Raw genomic sequence first — 18,116 nt, 5'->3', positions numbered from 1 at the left:
CAAGATCTTCATCCGCCTCGAGTAATAAGCCATATCAAACAACAAGCAGCAGCAAAAGAAGAAGAAGAAGAAGAGGCAAAGATGAAGACGGCCTTTTGACCGACTAAACGACTTGTTTGCTGACTAACTCGTAGGAAAAGAGACATAAAACTGCACAAAGTCGATTCTTCACTTCTTCCACTCTCCATCACCGCATCTGCTGCTTCACCACCGTCTGTCTCCATCATAAACAGCTTGTAGATACCATGTCTTCCTCAATTGAAGGTCGTAAAGTGCTTCTGTATGTCTTCCTGCGGCCTCCTCCCTGCTACCCCTCCGTTATCGGTAGCTAGCTTGACTGACTCACGATAACAGGCTTGGAAGCGGCTTCGGTTAGTCGAGTGGCCTCAATAACAACGACAAGAAGAGCGTCTGGACGGACGAATTGGCTGATATTCTTACCTCTGTTGACAGTCACCAAGCCTACCATTGACGAGCTGAGCAAGGCCGGTGTCCTCCTGACTGTTGGTGGGTGATATCTCCCCGCCGTGCCTCTATCAAATACGACTGTATACATGACTCGAGACCACCAGCTAACGACGAGATGAACAGCCTGCCGTACCCTCGAGAGCGCTCAGCAGCTCTGCAAAGGCATCAAGAACACCAACGCCATCTCCCTGGACGTCAATGACTCTGCTGCCCTGGACGCTGAGCTGGCCAAGGTCGAGCTCGTCATCTCCCTCATCCCATACATCCATCACGCTACCGTCATCAAGGGAGCTATCCGCACCAAGAAGAATGTAGTCACTACCTCTTACGTCTCGCCAGCCATGATGGAGCTGCAGGAGGATGCTAAGAAGGCCGGCATCACAGTCATGAACGAGATCGGTCTTGATCCCGTAAGTCTAGCATATCATCCATCTACCCTATAGATTCCGATATTAACCTGCTTCTAGGGAATTGATCATTTGTATGCCGTCAAGACCATCTCAGAGGTAGGTCTACCCAAAGTATTCATGCATAAACAACATCCAACTGACCTGCCGTAGGTTCATGAAGCCGGTGGCAAGGTCACATCCTTCCTGTCCTACTGTGGTGGTCTGCCTGCCCCAGAATGCTCCGACAACCCACTAGGCTACAAATTCTCCTGGTCCAGCAGAGGCATGCTTCTCGCCCTCCGCAATGACGCAAAGTACTATGAAGACGGCAAGGTCGTCTCCATCCCTGGCCCCGAGCTCATGGGCACCGCAAAGCCATACTTCATCTACCCGGGTTTCGCCTTCGTTGCCTACGCCAACCGCGACTCAACCCCTTACAAGGAACGCTACCAGATGCCCGAAGCCCAGACCATCGTCCGTGGCACTCTTCGCTTCCAGGGCTTCCCGCAGATGATCCGCACCCTGGTTGATCTAGGTTTCCTCAAGGAGGACGAGAAGGAGTTCATGAAAACGCCTATTCCATGGAAGGAGGCCATGAAGCAGCTTCTCGGTGCCACTTCGTCGGACGAGAAGGATCTGCAGTGGGCCATCTCCTCCAAGACCAAGTTCGCTGACAACGAGAAGAAGGACCGTATCATGGCTGCGCTGCGATGGATTGGTGTTTTCTCCGATGAGAAGATCACGCCCCGCAACAACCCTCTTGATACTCTTTGTGCTACCCTCGAGCAGAAGATGCAGTACGGTCCCGGCGAGAGGGATATGGTCATGTTGCAGCATCGATTCGAGATCGAGAACAAGGATGGTTCCAAGGAGACTCGTACCAGCACCTTGTGCGACTATGGTGATCCAAACGGTTACTCGGCCATGGCTAAGCTCGTTGGTATCCCTTGTGCCGTTGCTGTCAGACAGGTTCTTGACGGCACTCTTAGCGAGAAAGTATGTCACTCATCCTCACCCCTAACTTCAAGCTTCTTTGAAAAATGCTAACTTTTGACAAGGGTATCCTTGCTCCCATGAACATGAAGATCTGTGGGCCCTTGATCAAGGCTTTGAAGGAGGAGTACGGTATCGAGATGATCGAGAAGACTCTCTAAGTCAATCTCTCATCCACCTTACTTAATGACTACGGCATTTTTTGGTGATTTTCTTAATGGAAAAGAGCAAATTTATACGGCATGGAAACGGAAATGGTTTGGGAAGTTCCTAACTAAAAGTACATTCGATTGCTCCATATGCTCATAACTTACGGAGATACATGCATGCTATCCTAAACTCCATCGATAATAGAAGATCAATCATGATACTTCCATATCACTTTCTCTGTAAACTCCCCTGGGCCCATGGGGTCTCTCTCAATCAAATGTCTCTCTCCTCCATGGGCCATCAACCTCAAATCGAGTCTTGGGTTTATTCCCACCCACCCGCCAACCCAAGACTCTCCAGCCTAACTCTCTAAATCCCTAAATCCTTCCTATCCTCTCAATCTCTTGTCCCTTGGAGCCCATCGACGAGTCAATCGAGTTCGGTATCGGTTCGTAACGGTTTCCTCGCAGACCGCCCTCTGCTTCTTTCCAAGCCAGCCCATATCAGCCATCCAATGTCAGTCACCCCAAATCAACCATCAAACATCAATCATGTCAATCATCAATGTCAGAAACCCCCTTCATCCATCCATCTCACATCCACCACCGACCATGGCAATCACCCATGCCCATCCTCCCACCATTCCATAAATCACTTCACAACCTCATCCATGTCAAGTCCCCATGACAATCACTCCATGACAATCACCACGGGTTAAAATCCCCTATCACCAAGTTCAATCAACCATCAACTCCATATCTCATGCCAATTCTCTCTCCTTGACCTTGCCCAAGCCTCATCGGCCACCAGCGAGTCCTCAGTATGCTCCACCACCATATATCAATCCTCCTTTGGGTATGTCCTTTCCTAATCCGCCTCCATACAACTGTCCCTTGACCTCATTCCCAAGCTGCCGCCCCATCTTTCAAGACCATAGCTTTCTTTCAGCTCAGGTTCACTCTTCAAATCAACCATCAACCTAGTTCCAATTCTTTCCCTTAGTTACCAACCAGTCCCAATGCAACCCTTTCAAGCCCCCATTCCAACTCTCATTCCATACCCAAAGTCCAATCCATCACTCCTTCGGTTTCAGTCCAACTCCAGTTCCAATTCCAATCCAATCCAGTCCAGTCACTTTCCAACTGCACCCCCAGTTCACCCAATAACCTTCCAACCCCCCCGAAATCTAACTAAGTCTTCTCTCCAATTGCTCTCAAGGGTCATCCTCTTTCTCCAAATAGCACTCATCAGACATCAGGTATCGATCACCAATCTTCACTAAAGCTCAGTCTTTCTCTCACCTCACTATTCCTAACTATCTAGTCTTCTTTTTTTTTTTTTTTTTTTCTCTCTCTTTCTTTTGCAATGTTTTTTCTTTTCTTTTCTTTCTTTCTTTCTTTCTTTTTTTCTTCTCTTTTTTTTGCTTTTTTTTGGTTCACACCTTTATTTTGTATTATGATTTTGTATGTTCTTTGCCTTTTTGGCTGCTGGATTTTGTATTTTTTCTTCTTTTTCTTTTTCTTTTCTTTTCTTTTCTTTTCTTTTTTTTTTTTTTTTTTTTTTTTTTTTTTTTGGGGGGGGGGGGGGGGGGGTTGGTTGGTTGGTTTCCAGTCACCACTCTCCAGTCTTCAATCTTCAAGCATCAATCACCAATCTTCACTCAGTCACCAATCTCTCTGCCATCTCTCACCCCCTTATCATATCTATCTAATCACTTCGTTTTTGTGTTTTCTGATCTTTTGTTTTTGAACTTTTTTTTTTGTCTTTTTTTTTATCCTTTTTTTGTCCTTTTTTTTTTGGTCTTTGTTTTTTGTTTCTTGTATTGGTGTTGGTTTTTGATATTTTGATATTTGCTTTTGAGTTTTGGCTTGTTTTATTTTCTGTTTTGTCTTTTGGTTGGTTTTTGTCTTTTGATTTTTGATTTTCGGTTTTTATATTTTGTTGACCTTTGCAAAGCTTTGATGGATGCGTTGTTGGCTTTTTGGCGGATTGTTGGCTTGTGGTTTGTGGTATCAACTTCAACTTCAATGTCAAGTCGTCGTTCAGTGAGCCTCAGCCAGGTCGTATTTTCATATATCAACTCGTCTCTCTTCAACACCCTTTGTCCTTATCCTCCTTTCCACCGCACCCCAAATTTCTCACCACCATGTAATCGTATTCGTCGTCGTATCGGCGGATCGGCGAATCGTATGCGGTAGGACTCGTCGATGGGCTCCTTTCACACTTTCATTCCAAGCACCAAGCACCCTCTCCCTGAACCACCTTTTCATCATGAGCCCCCTAAAGCACCTTCAACACCACTTTGCCCCTGACACGTCGGCTTTCCACTTTGTCTGTAGCCTCCTGAAATTGCTCTAATGGGTAGACGCTGTCCATTAAGAAAGAACATTTGCCTTGCTCCACCAACTCCGTAACCTTCTGCAACTGATCACCCCTGGGCTCCATGATGAAAAAGTGGCTCTTCACGTCCTTCGCCTCAAGCCCTGCTGGCTTCTCCTGTTCCGGATATCCAACCATGCTGATCAAGACACCACCGTCCTTGACACAGCCCCAAGCATCCGCCAAACTCTTTCCTCCAAAGCAGTCAATGACCAAATCAGCCTTTCGTCCTTCTTTTTCTGCTGCCCACGCCGTCAACGAGCTTTTCTTGTAGTTGACGGCGTCCGTGGCTCCCACTGACTTGACAAAGTCCTCATTTCCATCACCACACGTACCAATAACAGCCTCGAACCCAGCAATCCTTGCAAACTGCAAAATCCACATCCCGACTGCCCCCGACGCCGCGGTGACAGCAACTCTTTTCCCTTTCACTCTCGCGTCCTCTGGCCCCTCCCACATGTCAGATTGATCGAAAAGTGCCTGCCAGGCGGTAAGGGCGGACAGAGGCACTGTGGCGGCTTCCTCCCAGGTCAGATTCTTTGGTTTGCGTGCCAATTCGGAGGTAAGTGCGATTGTGTGGTCCCTCGCGCCTCCCGGACGCGAATAAGGAATGCGGCAGTAAACATGGTCACCTGGCTTGAATGGCGAGGAAGGAGGAGCCAACACGACTGTTCCTGCCACGTCTGGTCCCGGCACGGTTTCCTCCTTGGTAAAAGTGACGTAGGTGTGCCAGTAAAGCTCGCCTGCACAAAGAGCGGTGGCGTGCACGCGGACGAGATGTTCGCCCTCGTCGAAGTTGGGGGAGGGCGTTGGACGCGCCCGCAGCGTCAGCGTCGTTGCTGGCACGTCCTGGTTGACAGAGCGTCCAGTCTTGGGAACTGAGGTAGCTGAAGCCATATCTTGGGTATATTTGCGTTTATCTGGCTTTTCTTCGTAGGGTATCAGTGCTAGTTGTCGGTTTTGTCGTAGAAGCGTAGGGGCAAACCTGTGAGGAGATTGGTCAACAGATGAAACTGAACAGTCAAAGATTGGGAGGGGAGGAGAAGGGAGGAGGTCTTTTTATAGTCACTGTCTGCTCTTGTGGTAGCCCCTGTCGTCTCGCTAAGCGGATGGGGGAATACGAGCTCCAAGATCTGCGCGTGCGTGGTGATGTTGGTTGTGAGAGGATGAGGAGGAGGACAAGGGCGTGGCTGGCGAGGAATCTAGATATTGATGTCCGTGCTTGCTTTTTTTGAGTTTAAAGTTAAAAAGAAGAAGGTTTGACTCTCGGACCAACAGGATATTACATAATCATAATCCCTGGGGACGGCGAGTCGGAGTTTAATAGAGTGCGGCTTACTAGCATAGCTTTTGGCTGTAGATTGGGATGTCGGGGTTGAGGGAGGAAGTGTAGAATAGGATATTGAAGATGGATATTGCTCTGATAAAAGGCTATCTATCGCCAGGTGTCTCTCTTAATCACTCCCGAGACGCCGCAGGTCTGAGGTACAGTGTACTTCCGATTCGGATCTCGCTCCCACACCACCTCTCCTCCTCTCTTGCGGATGAACTTGTACTCGAAAGCCACGGCGGTCGGAAGCTCAACGTCAACATACCATTGGTGACAGTTGTCTGCATAGACGTCCGCGTTGAGCGGGACAGCCTTCTTGACGTCCCACGAGCCTAGCTCTGGGATGGATCCAACTAGGAAGACGTCTTCGCCCACCTGTGTGGTGGCGAGCAGTCTGAAGCGGACATTGTTCTTGGTTGGCAAGGCCGTAGGGCAGGGCGACGGCTGAGCAGTGGGGGTGAGGTTTGGTGGCCAATAGGTTATAGTAGCCGTTTGGTATGGCCCGGTTGCTGACGATGGCACACAAGTAGATGGGATATCTCGGGCATTCTTCTCTCCCCATGAAGCCGGAACGACGGAGTTGCGTCGGGCCATTACGGTTAGATACGATGCGTATGACCAGGTGAGGTCCGCCACAGACAATGGCGTTCCATTATCTCTGGAGAACTGCTCTGAAAGCATTCCTGTGCACGGGGTATATTTTTTCTGGGATAGGGTCAGCCAAGGCCGGGGAATACCTAGTTCTGGAACATCAACTTACGGCAACTTCAATATACCCCTCTGCATAAGCCTTTACTGCGGCAATTATATTGCCGAACTCCGGGCTGGAAGACTCGTGTGTCCCTTTCTGCACTTCGGAATATATATCCTTGAAGAAAGGCATGGAAACATCTGTCACCATGATTTTTCCTATCTTATTCCACTGATACATAGCATCGTATAGTTGTTCTGCAGCAGCATAAGTGGCTAGATACCATGGGTTTCCATTAAAGTATACGTCTTCGGGATATCTGCCGACGGCCACAGCCTGGCCCTGCTTGATACCACCGTTAATCTTATAGATGGACCGGAAGGAATCTGTGACTGCCTTGTGGTTTGCTAGTGCTCGCGCAGAGCAAGGCTGGAAGGTAGTGTCGTCACATTCTCCTTCGGGGTCAAATGTGTGGATAGAGCCCAGAATGGAGGCTACATCAAGCCCGGAGCGACCCTGACCGTAGTTCGACCGGACGGCGGTTCCAGTCCAATACGACTGCAAGTAGCAGAGTGCTTGGGGTGCCTGAGACTCACAATGAGGGCAGGTTTCGTCCAATGCCCGCGCCATGTTTATACCTTCCACCAAAGCTCGGTGTTGGACGATAGTGGTGAAAAAGGATGGACTATTTACTTCCTCCCATAAATCTGTTGATTGATATCAGTATACATACATATATATATATATAGAGAGAGAGAGAGAGAGAGAGGGATTGAGAAGAACGTACCAAAGGCCGTAGTGTTCCAGTGCTCGCTGACATATGAAAGGTCATTCTTGACAACCGGCCACACGATCGATTTAGCTACATCATAGTAATCATTTTCCTATGACGAAACAATAAGAATCATGCTCTCAGTAATAGCAGGAAGCTCGATATCCTTACAAGAAGCCACCTTGCGTATGCAATCAAGGCAGTAGCTCTTAGAGCAGGCCCATCAGCCTGAGGTCGGCCCCAGTCCTCATTATATGGGGTTTCGTCCACTCGATATTTTGGTTCTCCGAGCCCTCCGCTTGACAGGCCACCAGAGCGGGTGTTTAGCAATTGGATGCGAGCTTGAGACGAGATGTATTCGTGGATTGTCTCCTGTAGAGCCGTATTTCCAGCGGCAAAGGCGTCGGTAATGCACTTGAGCACTAGAGCCGAGTCTCTCGTCCAGGTAAAGAAATCTGCTCACATATATCGAATGTCAGCTACTATAATCGACTTATGAGAAGCCATGGGACATACAGTCTGGATCCCTTTTGCTAGGGCTAGCTATAACCAACCCTGGCCTCGTATCCCAGGCATTCGAGCCGTTCAACCCGATGTTATCGAGCAGGCTCTGCAGTGTGCCATCGTCCACGGTGTCGAGGGCAGTATCCTCAGACGACCTAAGCCGAACCTGAAAGCCCACAGCAGCCGGTATAACCAGGGAAGACCATAGCAGATTGGTTACCCGCATTGCGAATGTGTTGTTGAAGATGGAATCGAGGTTGACGTTTTGTCTCTCCCGCCTAACGAATGCTCTTGTGCACCCTAGATACTCCTCAGGCGGGACAGAACGAGAAACGTAGGTATTCGAGTTCGTGCAAGGTCAAGCAAGAGCCGGCTCGTTTTATAATGCAAGCCGTGAGAGGCGGCAAAGAAGCTCCTGGCAGGCCTGATCCCAACCCGGGATCAGCCTGTCCTGGGTATTATTGTATTATTATCGACAACAACAGCAATGTCCATCACGAGAGCGGGAGTAGAGCGCATGCCACCGGGCCAGTCGCCACTATCGCTGCATCAGAGACATCCAAGGAAGAGACGAAAACAAGGTTGAATCCATGGGGTCAGTTCATGCAGTGCAACATTCACGCATAAACTAATCTGGAGATTCTGCTGAGCATTCACATGCCGAAGCCAGGGTTAGGGCTTGGGCCTGCAATGCAAAGGACGTTTTTATGCTGAGAGTATTCGGTTGATACATGGGTTATAATATTAAGGGCATGCATATTTGGCTTTGACATATATGGGGATGGGTAACTATTTGACCGGTGTCCTAGTTGATTTTACTCTACAGAAATTTCGGTTAACGGCAGGCTAAATATATGCTTGTTTATTTGGAGATGACCCGGTGGGCCAATGCTAAGCTTATCACTAAAAGAACTGGAGAAACCGGAGACTGTGTCTCTATGCATGTATTTCTAGCATCAAACTCATGGGCAACGTGACAACTATACGACTATCAATTAAGCACAACAGGTCATCCATCATAGGATTGTGCCGAACCTGGTAGCCAATCAGTATTATATTCCCCCATGATACCATGCAAAGGAAGTGACTTACCCAAAAGTCTGTTTGATGCTGCGGACATAATATCCATCCCAGTTATGCTTAACGACATCTTCCTGTCCGACGGGGACACCATCCCACCTCACGTTCAAAACAGTGACTCCGTCAACATCGTTCTGAACAAATTTGATCTCTTGGGTACTGTAGTGACCAGCAGGCCACTGGGCCAGTCGCCATTTCTGGACGATAAGACTGGGTTCCTCAAGTTTAACATATTCACCGTCCACGTTTCCGTCAAATATGCTAAATTGTCCACCAACTTTAGCACCGTCAAACCGACGAGGAGCTCCACGAGTGAAGGCAGCAAGGCGATCAGGGTTGGTAAAGGTGGTGTAAAGCTGCTCGGCAGTAGTACGGAACTCGTCGGAGGCGTTCACGGAGACCGTGTTGACGGCTGATTTTCCAGTGGTGGTAGTGGTCGTCGTGGTCGTCGCGGTAACAGCGGCCTTTGATGGCTGGGGAGTGGAAGATTTAAGAGTCGCGGGAGTAGCGAAGCCGCTGGAGGGATTGGAGCCAGGAGCATGCTGAATGTCCTTTCCGTGCTCATTGATCAGAGCAGGACCAAGCTTGACAAGTGCAGCGCGCAGCTGGGGCACTATCTTCGCGCGAACCAGATCCTTGACGGGCTGTTTCTTCGCGGTCTCGGAATATATGCTCGTATCAAACTGTTGGAGAAACTGTTGGCTTCCGTTACAAGAATTGGCTATTTTACAACCGGGGGAGGGAATTGCTCGTCCAAACAAAGGGATTCACATACTACGAACTCATCTTCCTCGGTGTCATGGGCGACCTCGGGGATTTTAATCGAACCAGTGACATCCTCATTTTCACTCGTGGTTCCTGAATCAAAGAAAAGATAAACGTTTAGCCAGAGCTCAACCTTGACAAACGGTCGAATTGAATGTATGCATTGCTATCTGAAAAAGCAAGACATGATGGGTAGGTAGGCAGGCATATCCACAAACCTTCATAGTCAAGCTGTAATTTGACATCGAAGAGGGTTATGACTTTTCCTTTCCGCTGGCTGACGTCCACGTCGCCATCCATGCTGACCAATTTATTTATTTTAGCAGTCACTCCATTCTCCTCAGCGGAGATTCCAACCAAGTTTTCCTCTAGATAGGTTTTGGCCCAGCTAGAGACATCCTTATTCACCCAGTGCCAGTTATTCGGGTTGTGGAGGACCATTTTGAAAGGCTTATTGAAACTGTAAAGAGCGTTAGTCCGAGAGAAGTGTACGTCTCCAGATGCTAGTTCTCTTTTAAAAGTTCTTCTATCTGTAAAAGGCCATGCAATTGTTAGCCAAACGGTCCAATGCTGACGATCTCGAAGCAGTAACAAAACGGGATTGATAGGTCTTCAGATGGGCTTTTTTCTAGCCCGGTTAAGCATTCCGCATAAAACAGAGTACAAATCTTTCTAGGACTGGTGCCAGCTCATGGGTATCATCATAAAACAAGCGATGAATTGGTGGTAAGGGTATCACAGGAGGGGCTGGGTAACTTACATCGAACGAATAGCCCAAAGAGCCGCAGTCACTGCACGATGTTATAGTGGTCAGCCAGCTCGAGAAATCAAGAGAGGGAGAGAGAACAGGAGCGAGATTATCACTACGTTGGAGGAGCTAGAAAGCTGTCTCTTCTTCTCCTTTTATTTTTCTTCCAAGTGGATGTTGTTTTATAGAAAGCTCTAGAAAGAACGGAAAAGTAAAGTTGAGATTTTCTTCAGGTTTTATTCTTAAGAGGACGATCACGTGATAGAGCTTGACCTAGGCAGCGGAGGCTTTTGATAGCGGAGTTGATATTGATAGGGATGAACTGACGGACGATGATGCATCAATAGATGACGAATGAGAGGGCATGGGCAATATAATGTGACGAGAGGTTGGATGCTATTTCTTCAGGGAAATTCGGACGGAATTGGCAAAGTAGAGGGATCTACCAAGCTACCCCTTTCAAACGAGTTATGCAAGTGCACCAACTCGGGATCAACCGAGCAAACGGAAAAAGGAGTATAGTGATATTTTCCATTCTATATTGTAAAAAAAAAAAGCCTGCAATAGGGTCATCAACTCCATTTTCATACTCATTAGTGTCTCCTTCATGTCAAGTAATTACTCGGAGACGGTAAAAAAGTCAAAATATACAAACGAACGTAGGTGGGTATCAAGCAGTATTAGAATAGGAACACATATGTGAAAGAAGAAACGAATAAAAAAAAAAAAAAAACATGGAAGCCCCATCCCCACATCATACCCCCGTACGGTGAGACAGGGGGAAAGAAGAAAAGAGGAAGCGAGAAGGGGTATAAAAGCTCGTGGAAAAGTATCAAGTCTGTTCCATCTGCTCCATTTCCTCCCATCCGCCTTCGCTGGCAAGACGGTGACGGACACGTTCTTTGACATTTTCTAATTGCTGGCCTAGAGCTTCAGCCCATTGGCCTTCGACCATGCCGACTTTCTCCTTTAGATCGAGGGTGAGGATCCTTTCTTCCTCAGAACGAGACTCTTGCATCTCACGGCGGACGTCTTCCTCTGGCTCGCCAGATATAATCCGTTGTACTTCCATGAACTTGCAGTTCGCATTCATCAAGCCGAATTTGATCTCATGAAGCAGGCAGAGGAGATTTGTCTGGGACTCAATGAACTGGTACGTTGATTTACCAGCATGAGTAACCAGCGAATATAAATATTGCAGCGGGAACTGGTAATAGCTTGGGTTCTCGTCATATTCCTTCTGCGAAATGCGGACGGAGAATCCCTCAAGGCTCTGTGGGATTTCTTGTAGGATCATGACGATGGGGGGAGCAATGTCCCAGAACGCCGACAGTTGAGTCTCAACTCCCCGGCTGACGTTTGCTTCGATCACGTCCATGAAGCTCTCAAACCGTTTAAGAGTCTCGGCGACGAAGGCGAGTTTTCGATCTTGAGCATCACGGATGAAGAAGTTGTCGGTTTCAGTGAGCTTTTCTGTGTTTTTGGCCAGGCGGTAGGGGAGAGATACGATGGCCCTGAAGAGCTCGTTGCGCTCGCCGAGAATATCATACTCTTCGCGGAACAGGTTCTCACGGCCGTCGAATAACCATTTAAGCTGTGTCAATTTCTCTAATAGCTCAGGCTCTTCATCGCCCTCTTCCTGGGTCTGATCTGGTGTTTGACGCTGTGCTGAGTCGAAGAGTTTGCCTCGCAGTTCATCAATGCAGGCTGTTGCAATTTTGATCCTATCTTTCAGGATGCTCTGCATCGGCTCCAAGACTTCGACTTGATACATGTCGAACTCCGCTTGAACGATCCCACGCTCTTTTTCATTTGCTTGCGCCTGCCGACTGGCCTCTGCATCGGCTGCATCCGCGTAAGATATGCTGCCACTTTCGATTCCTTGGTTCATCCGCGCTCTGAACCCACGGAGTTCTTCTTGGGCCTCCTTCTGGTGCTTCTCACGGAGAGCCTTGATCTTCTTTTCAAAACTTGCTTTGGTTGCGTGAACCTCGGACAAATCACTAATAGTTCGAACGGTCGTTCGATAAAACGCCATGTCTGGGTGATTGTTATTCACACCTGGATAATGCCTTGGGTACGGGGGAGGCAAGGTAACCAATCTTGAGATGTCCAACTTGCGAGCTTCACGGTTGATGGCTGATAGTGTCCGTGATGGTCCTGAGGGCTGGGAAGCATCAAGGTCATTCCAGCCTACCTTCTCTGGAGGATACTCATTCGGCCCATAATTGGCATAAGGGTTCTGGTCCCCAGAGTATTGTTGATCGTAAGCAGCCTGGGTCGGTGTTAAATGGTCCATTTGCATCGCCTCGCGCATCTCTCGCGGTAGGCCCATGTATTTAGTCTCCCGTTTAGTGCGTGAGACTTTACTGCCAACATCTCCGTTATCACTGCCAGTCTGCGATTCCCACCAACGACTAGGTGCACGACCCCGAGAGCTTTCTTCATTGCTCATACTCATGCTTGCAATAGGTGATAAAGCGGGTTTATAGCCATTCCCCAAACCGGATTCAATTACAGAAGTACGCCTTTTGGGGGTGACCCTGTCAGGAGTCTGTGGAGGTTCGGACGGAGCAATAGAGCTATCCCTAGGCCTAGCTTCGACCTTTAACGGGTTATTTGAGAGTTCAAATAACTTGTCAACAACGGTCTTAGGATCAAAAGTCAAGTCACTCCATTGCGAGCTATACTGTTGGCGACGGATTCCTGACTCGGCAATTATAAATTTGCAAAAGGCTTGCAACGCATCAGTAGCATTGGTCGCTTCTGATTCTTTCCTTAGATGTTCATGATACCGATGTTCCGCATCTTGAATAAATTTACCATCTATAGGTGCATATGGGGCGGATTTGGGCGAGGCACGTCGGGAGGGAGCCTTAACTGGGACCAGGGGTTGAGCTTCTAAAGGGGACACGTCAACTGGAAGATGTAAAAGGTGCGAAAGTGGCCTATCTGAACCGGCGCTACGCGGCTCTAGTCCAAGCAGAGCCGCATCCTGCTGTTGTGCCGGGGGTGGAGTTGGCAGAGCCTTGGGAGGTAAATGCAGCGATTCAGGTGTCATGGTTGGCGATTTCTGCTCTCTCCCTGGAGAAAATGGAGGGGTCTGGCCTCTGTTTGCCAACGGCTCGTGCGGAAATGTCTGCAGCCTGGGAGTGGCAGAATACGGAGAGGTGATGGTATTCATTTTATTGGTGAAGGGCGAAGTAGCCGATCTGGCGCTGTGCAAGGGCTCCTCTCCTGGATTGCTACGAGCACTGCGTGGCGTGGCTCTGGTAAGAGTGCGTCGACGTACAAGTCCACCAGATACAGGTGAGCTAAGAACAAGGTCTGTCGGCCATGACATGTCATTGCTCTCATCTTTGGTCTCCTGTCCATGAGTGCTGTTTTCAGTTCTGTTATTCCTGCTTTGAATACGGCGCTCACGGATCCCCTTTTGGCTTTGAGTCCTGATGGAAGATGGTTTAGGTTGGCTTGAAGCGTCGTGATAGTTGTTTGCTACGGCATTAGACAGACTTGGTGACGCGGGAACCGACCGATTTTGGTCATGAGGGGATGCTGATGTCCGTCGGGGGGTCATTGGGGCGTTAACCTGGTCAGCTACCCATCCAAGCGGAGTTGCTGGGATAGTAGGAAGACTAGGTTCTATTGACGATGAACCCGAGCCGGACCGTAGCCTTTCTTCTCTATTCAGGGGTAAGTTGTTCCTCTCTACCGCCGACTGTGACGAAAAAGAAGTCCTTCTGGGAGCACTCGCTGGAGGGGGCCCTGGAGGCGGCGGTGGAAGTGGCATTCCAGGCTCCCATCTACCATTCCTAGAAGATGATTGACTATCCACCTGAGTACTGGCCCTATTTGAGGTTCTGCCGTGAGGTAAGTCACCGGTCGACACAGCTCTCCTTGACGCTGGGGGTACAGATTGTAAAACGGTCTGGGATGACCTGGAAGGTGTTGGTTCGGTACGACCAAGGCCAGAACTAGCCCCGTAATGGCCTTGAAGGCGAGAAGAACCATCATTCACTGAAGGTTGCGGGTGAGTTGAATGAGAAGGCATGAAAGATGTCCTATGATCGGGACGTTGCGGCTGTTCAAGCTCATGACTACCTACTGATGGTGACGGACCCGGGCGCGGGACGGAATAATGATACCCTGGAGACTCTCTCTGGCGAGACTGCGAAGGAGCTGTACTTTGCTGAATTGGTGCAGAAATAGGACTAGGACTGCTAGCCACTGGGTAGCCGACCTGTGGAGATTGAGCGCGCTGCCCTCGAAACGTTGCTCGAGGGGGGGAGTACGGAGGAGGCGGCGGCGAAGCTGTGCATATACCCTTTTGGTTAATGCTTAATACTTTCAATACACCTATACATAAGGCTATATATACCTGTCACTGAGGTCGAGGAGGGCGCTGGCTGATGTACCATTCCCGTTGCCGCAACGGGTGATGTGCCACCAGAGATGGGCCCCCATTCCTGTGGATTATACCGCGAATTGAAAGACCTTGGTCGTGCACCCGCGGACATAGGCGATGTGGTAGCCGTCACACCGCTCAACATGCCGGATGATAGGTAGGGAGAAGTCATTGATACTGGGGTGAACGAGAGGCCACCGGCGGAAGGTAGGCCAGGCGGACCTGGAAATTGAAGCCCACTCAACGACGTAGTGAGAGCAGGAGGCTGAACAACATTCTCTCGTCGACGCGGGGGGTGGATAGGCGCGGCGAGAGGTGCTGAGTGAGGTGCGGCCGGTATGTGGTGATGGTGAGAAGACGATGCCTCCAAACTATCCGGCCTGTTATCCAACGAACTAGTTACAAGCGCGAAGGTGAAGAGACCAGGTCAGCCGACGATGCTCTTAGCTAACTAGGAGCATATAGCCCGGCGTCTAGAATACGCGGGATAATGAAAAAGCACAACCCCCCAGTCCACAATGCCACATTCGAACAGAGGAGGAGGTGAGAGGAAAAGAAGAGATAGGAAAAAAAGACATTGTATGTATTATTAAACGGAGGTTTTGCCACACCTGTTCATCTTAAATCAAAAGCTCGACACCAGACCAGGTCAAAAATGCGGTTGCAGCACCGCGGTGGACCAACAAGCACCGGGGTATGTCGTGCGTTGCCCTCGCTGTACAGCAGCCGTTTCTGGTTTCAACAGCCTAAAAGAGACAAATCACACCAACAAAGGCGACGTGGATGCCACCAGCGCGCGGGCCGTTTGCCGGGAACGAATGCATTGGCTAACTTGAAGGCCGTCCGGGTCTGAGACGGCCAGGGAAGCGGGAGCTACTTTTTTTTTGCGCTTTTGGGGGCCAGGACGAAGTTCGGTGGTTGGAGAATGAGTCGTTCAGGACGAGCGAATGAACTTGGCCAGACGGCTGCTGGCTGGGCTCTCCGAGTTATTTTTAAATAAATGCCTGATAGCGTTGGTACAATCCCCCGGCCCCTGTCGAGCCGTGCGGTGCTTTGCACACAGCAGGCTGCAGCTAGTGATATTAATAGAAACCTAATTAACGCTAGGAACGTTAATTAATCACGTTCAAAGGGATGCAGAGCTGGGAAAAAGCAAGTAAAAGAGGGAGTAATTTACTCCATTTTTCTTCTTTGCTTTCCTCACATATGAGAGAGTTTCCCCATAGTTTTTCGAGCCACCAAACCGTTCTGTTTTCCTGGTGGAAAATCATTGACGCCCTGGATATCCGACGGGCGGGATTCCTCCAATACACTCATCCACATCCTTCCCCTAGGCATACTCGGTGCTTCCATGTATACATGAAAGTACCATGTCATGCCAACACATGTTCATTCTCGATACAGCATGTGTAATGCTGCTAGCAAACTTAGCATGTATTGGCGTGAGTGTGCTTGCATCAGAACCTTGCGTCTTCTGCAAGGCGGGCGGTTAACCCTCTTATCTATTCGCTGGAGCAATGGAAAGAAGCCAACGTGATGTTCTCACTGGCTGCAGCCTTTCTGCTTGGCTGGGATGAACCTGGACACCCAAGAGACTTAACTCAAATAAGATGGCAGCTAAGAGTTTGGCGTATCACTGATACATAGACCTGTTATGTCTATCTGTGAAGGCCAGAGTAGGACACCGTGGAACGTGGTGAAGTAGTCCAATGAAACTCATCAGTCATCTTACTGCTTGCTCTGTTTGAGGTCAGCTTGTCATGATATGTTCAGAGATAGAAAGGAATATCAAACCTGGAGGCTGCTGAAGTGTTGGAAGTTTGAAGTTGAAGTTGAAGATAAGATGTTTTGTCTTCCCATTTCGGGGGTCATGTGACAATCCATGTGCATGCAGACATCGGGCGTCAAAAGAAAACACATCTACGGCGAGATACAATCATGGAGAAAGATAATCTGGAATTGGAAGAATAGTTGGTTCACATTCGTATATTACTATTACTAGCACGCTCCGGTGCAGTATATCTAATATATACCTACCTAATCGGCGCAGGCTTACAATAAACTAGCGATTCGTATGTCGGGCTATTATTCATATTCCAACGATCATCTTGAGATCGAGAGTGAATGTGTAAGCCCAAGACCGAGTGCTGGCCCCAGTCAGGATGGTGTTGCACCATACAACTACTGAATGTAGGACATGAGGGACGATATAAGAACCCTATGCTGCATTAAAATTAGCCCAAATTCCTTGGATATAAATTCAATGCGTAACGAAGGATAAGAATAATGTGTAGTATCAGATCAATGCCCTGTCACAGGCTGTGGTCATCAATGTATAGACTATGTTGACCGTCGTGATAAAAGAGTAAATCATCATGGAAGAAGTAGGGTTGAGAACGAGACGAAGTGAAATTTAGGCGGGTAAAACATACCATTATGCGATTTATCAGCCTGAAACTGTCGGGTACTGATGCAACTACATGTCTGTAACACACGTTAGCCGCCATCACTATGCACTTTCGACTTGTGTTGCTTCGAAAACGGATAGTCAGGAAAGTCAGGAAGGTTGACATTCTCGTCTTCACTAGCGAGGCTAGCTTGGACATATGCTTGTCTTTGTGCCGTAATTGTCTCATCATGTGAAGGAGGTGCTTGATTTGACGGAGAGGCACCGACGTACAATATATAAATAGTGGCAACCTGCTCTCAGCCCAAGTTAGTGTTACGAACTAGGATATGCATTGTGCGTGTGATAAACGATGCTGAAGAGCACAGGTTCAGTTTGGCATGAATGGTTATTTAAATATTTGTGTCTGCATCGAGAATTCGAATAAGACTCGTCATCAAGATGTCATCACATTGTGGGAATTAAATGTCCGAGGAGAATAGAGTAGGTGGTATACTAACCATTTTAATAAGAGCTACATCACTTGGCTACATAGTAGCGTGCTCCTGTTATTAATTCCGTCAGCCAGCAGAAAACCAAGCTATGGAAGATAACGTTGGTTGTGTATGAGCCACAGATCAGTGGGCGAGGTTTTCTAGGCCTGCCACAATGGGGCATGTCTGTCATGACCGGCTTGGCCGTCAGAGCCCAGTGCCATTCATCCTTCTGTGTCCGTCCATGAAAGGCGTAAAGAAGACAGTGATGTCTTACATGAGTGCTTGACCTGAAGAGGTGTGCGATCGTAAGAAAACCTATCAAGTTCTTTTCGCAGCAGTTAGCCTGACATTCAACCATGAGGTTTCAATAATTAAAGTGAGAAAAATCCAAATCAGAAACAGCCATTTATAGTAACGTCAACAACCCGAAGGTCTCAGTCGGTATTTCCAGCGTATATTAAAATAGAAATAATCATCATGTAAGGCAGGGGAAGAAGAACAAGTTAGGAGACTTACCAATTCATTTCTCAGCTTGCTACATGGTAGCATTCATTGTGAT

The 18,116-nt window shown here is 48.5% G+C and overlaps 6 protein-coding genes across 14 annotated transcripts; 1 reads left to right on the top strand and 5 right to left on the bottom strand.

The window, feature by feature from the left end:
* The first annotated feature begins 1 nt into the window (after window position 1).
* On the top strand, window positions 2-2,358 carry TERG_07241 (saccharopine dehydrogenase [NADP+, L-glutamate-forming]). 2 transcript variants are annotated; one of them, XM_003232345.2, is made up of 7 exons: window positions 57-280; window positions 355-371; window positions 454-507; window positions 592-878; window positions 936-974; window positions 1,029-1,853; window positions 1,916-2,358. In XM_003232345.2, exons 1-7 carry the CDS (start codon window positions 246-248, stop codon window positions 2,009-2,011), a joined length of 1,353 nt encoding a protein of 450 aa, XP_003232393.1. In that variant the 5' UTR covers window positions 57-245; the 3' UTR covers window positions 2,012-2,358. The 2 variants fall into 2 exon arrangements, with proteins under 2 accessions (XP_047607189.1, XP_003232393.1); XM_047750355.1 differs by having other exon boundaries at window positions 2-878.
* Window positions 2,359-3,603: 1,245 nt separating this feature from the next.
* TERG_07239 (uncharacterized protein) lies at window positions 3,604-5,276 on the bottom strand (the record flags this gene model as incomplete). The annotated part of the gene is made up of 1 exon (XM_003232343.2): window positions 3,604-5,276. The coding sequence occupies one exon, from the start codon at window positions 5,274-5,276 to the stop codon at window positions 4,281-4,283; it is 996 nt and encodes a 331-aa protein (XP_003232391.1). The 3' UTR covers window positions 3,604-4,280.
* A 538-nt stretch (window positions 5,277-5,814) lies between these two features.
* TERG_07238 (uncharacterized protein) lies at window positions 5,815-7,902 on the bottom strand (the record flags this gene model as incomplete). Its single annotated transcript, XM_003232342.1, has 5 exons — window positions 5,815-6,414; window positions 6,470-7,107; window positions 7,188-7,284; window positions 7,344-7,627; window positions 7,689-7,902. The coding sequence occupies 5 exons, from the start codon at window positions 7,900-7,902 to the stop codon at window positions 5,815-5,817; spliced, it is 1,833 nt and encodes a 610-aa protein (XP_003232390.1).
* A 212-nt stretch (window positions 7,903-8,114) lies between these two features.
* Window positions 8,115-10,834, bottom strand: TERG_07237 (uncharacterized protein). 6 transcript variants are annotated; one of them, XM_047750351.1, is made up of 6 exons: window positions 10,389-10,834; window positions 10,282-10,312; window positions 9,740-10,051; window positions 9,532-9,614; window positions 8,769-9,439; window positions 8,115-8,711 (listed from the first exon to the last, which is right to left on the bottom strand). In XM_047750351.1, exons 3-6 carry the CDS (start codon window positions 9,960-9,962, stop codon window positions 8,693-8,695), a joined length of 996 nt encoding a protein of 331 aa, XP_047607185.1. In that variant the 5' UTR covers window positions 9,963-10,051; window positions 10,282-10,312; window positions 10,389-10,834; the 3' UTR covers window positions 8,115-8,692. The 6 variants fall into 6 exon arrangements, with proteins under 6 accessions (XP_047607185.1, XP_047604724.1, XP_047607187.1 ...); XM_047748736.1 differs by having other exon boundaries at window positions 10,282-10,834; XM_047750353.1 differs by having other exon boundaries at window positions 8,115-9,439.
* A 170-nt stretch (window positions 10,835-11,004) lies between these two features.
* On the bottom strand, window positions 11,005-14,819 carry TERG_07236 (uncharacterized protein; the record flags this gene model as incomplete). Its single annotated transcript, XM_047748735.1, has 2 exons — window positions 11,005-14,580; window positions 14,648-14,819. The coding sequence occupies 2 exons, from the start codon at window positions 14,817-14,819 to the stop codon at window positions 11,102-11,104; spliced, it is 3,651 nt and encodes a 1,216-aa protein (XP_047604723.1). The 3' UTR covers window positions 11,005-11,101.
* Window positions 14,820-15,702: 883 nt separating this feature from the next.
* TERG_12533 (uncharacterized protein) lies at window positions 15,703-17,781 on the bottom strand. 3 transcript variants are annotated; one of them, XM_047751479.1, is made up of 3 exons: window positions 17,582-17,781; window positions 17,107-17,374; window positions 15,703-16,897 (listed from the first exon to the last, which is right to left on the bottom strand). In XM_047751479.1, the coding sequence occupies exons 2-3, from the start codon at window positions 17,311-17,313 to the stop codon at window positions 16,856-16,858; spliced, it is 249 nt and encodes an 82-aa protein (XP_047607184.1). In that variant the 5' UTR covers window positions 17,314-17,374; window positions 17,582-17,781; the 3' UTR covers window positions 15,703-16,855. The 3 variants fall into 3 exon arrangements, with proteins under 3 accessions (XP_047607184.1, XP_047607183.1, XP_047607182.1); XM_047751478.1 differs by having other exon boundaries at window positions 17,107-17,781; XM_047751477.1 differs by having other exon boundaries at window positions 15,703-17,374.
* Between the last annotated feature and the right edge of the window lie 335 nt (window positions 17,782-18,116).

This window comes from Trichophyton rubrum (assembly GCF_000151425.1).
Source record: "Trichophyton rubrum CBS 118892 genomic scaffold supercont2.9, whole genome shotgun sequence".
Lineage (NCBI taxonomy): Eukaryota > Fungi > Ascomycota > Eurotiomycetes > Onygenales > Arthrodermataceae > Trichophyton > Trichophyton rubrum.
Note: the sequence above shows the minus strand (reverse complement) of the source record. Positions and strands in the feature narration are given on the sequence as shown.

Bases quoted from the DNA above. Each gene is read 5' to 3' on its own strand.
- TERG_07241 (XM_003232345.2), top strand. From the start codon at position 246: ATGTCTTCCTCAATTGAAGGTCGTAAAGTGCTTCT. The intron at 508-591 runs GTGGGTGATATC...CGAGATGAACAG, and splicing joins CGGTGTCCTCCTGACTGTTG to CCTGCCGTACCCTCGAGAGC. The intron at 1,854-1,915 runs GTATGTCACTCA...ACTTTTGACAAG, and splicing joins ACGGCACTCTTAGCGAGAAA to GGTATCCTTGCTCCCATGAA.
- TERG_12533 (XM_047751477.1), bottom strand. From the start codon at position 17,313: ATGATGAGACAATTACGGCACAAAGACAAGCATATGTCCAAGCTAGCC.
- TERG_07237 (XM_047748736.1), bottom strand. From the start codon at position 9,962: ATGGTCCTCCACAACCCGAATAACTGGCACTGGGTGAATAAGGATGTC. The intron at 9,615-9,739 runs GTTTGTGGATAT...TCTTTGATTCAG, and splicing joins ATTACAGCTTGACTATGAAG to GAACCACGAGTGAAAATGAG. The intron at 9,440-9,531 runs GTATGTGAATCC...TTTCTCCAACAG, and splicing joins CCGAGGAAGATGAGTTCGTA to TTTGATACGAGCATATATTC.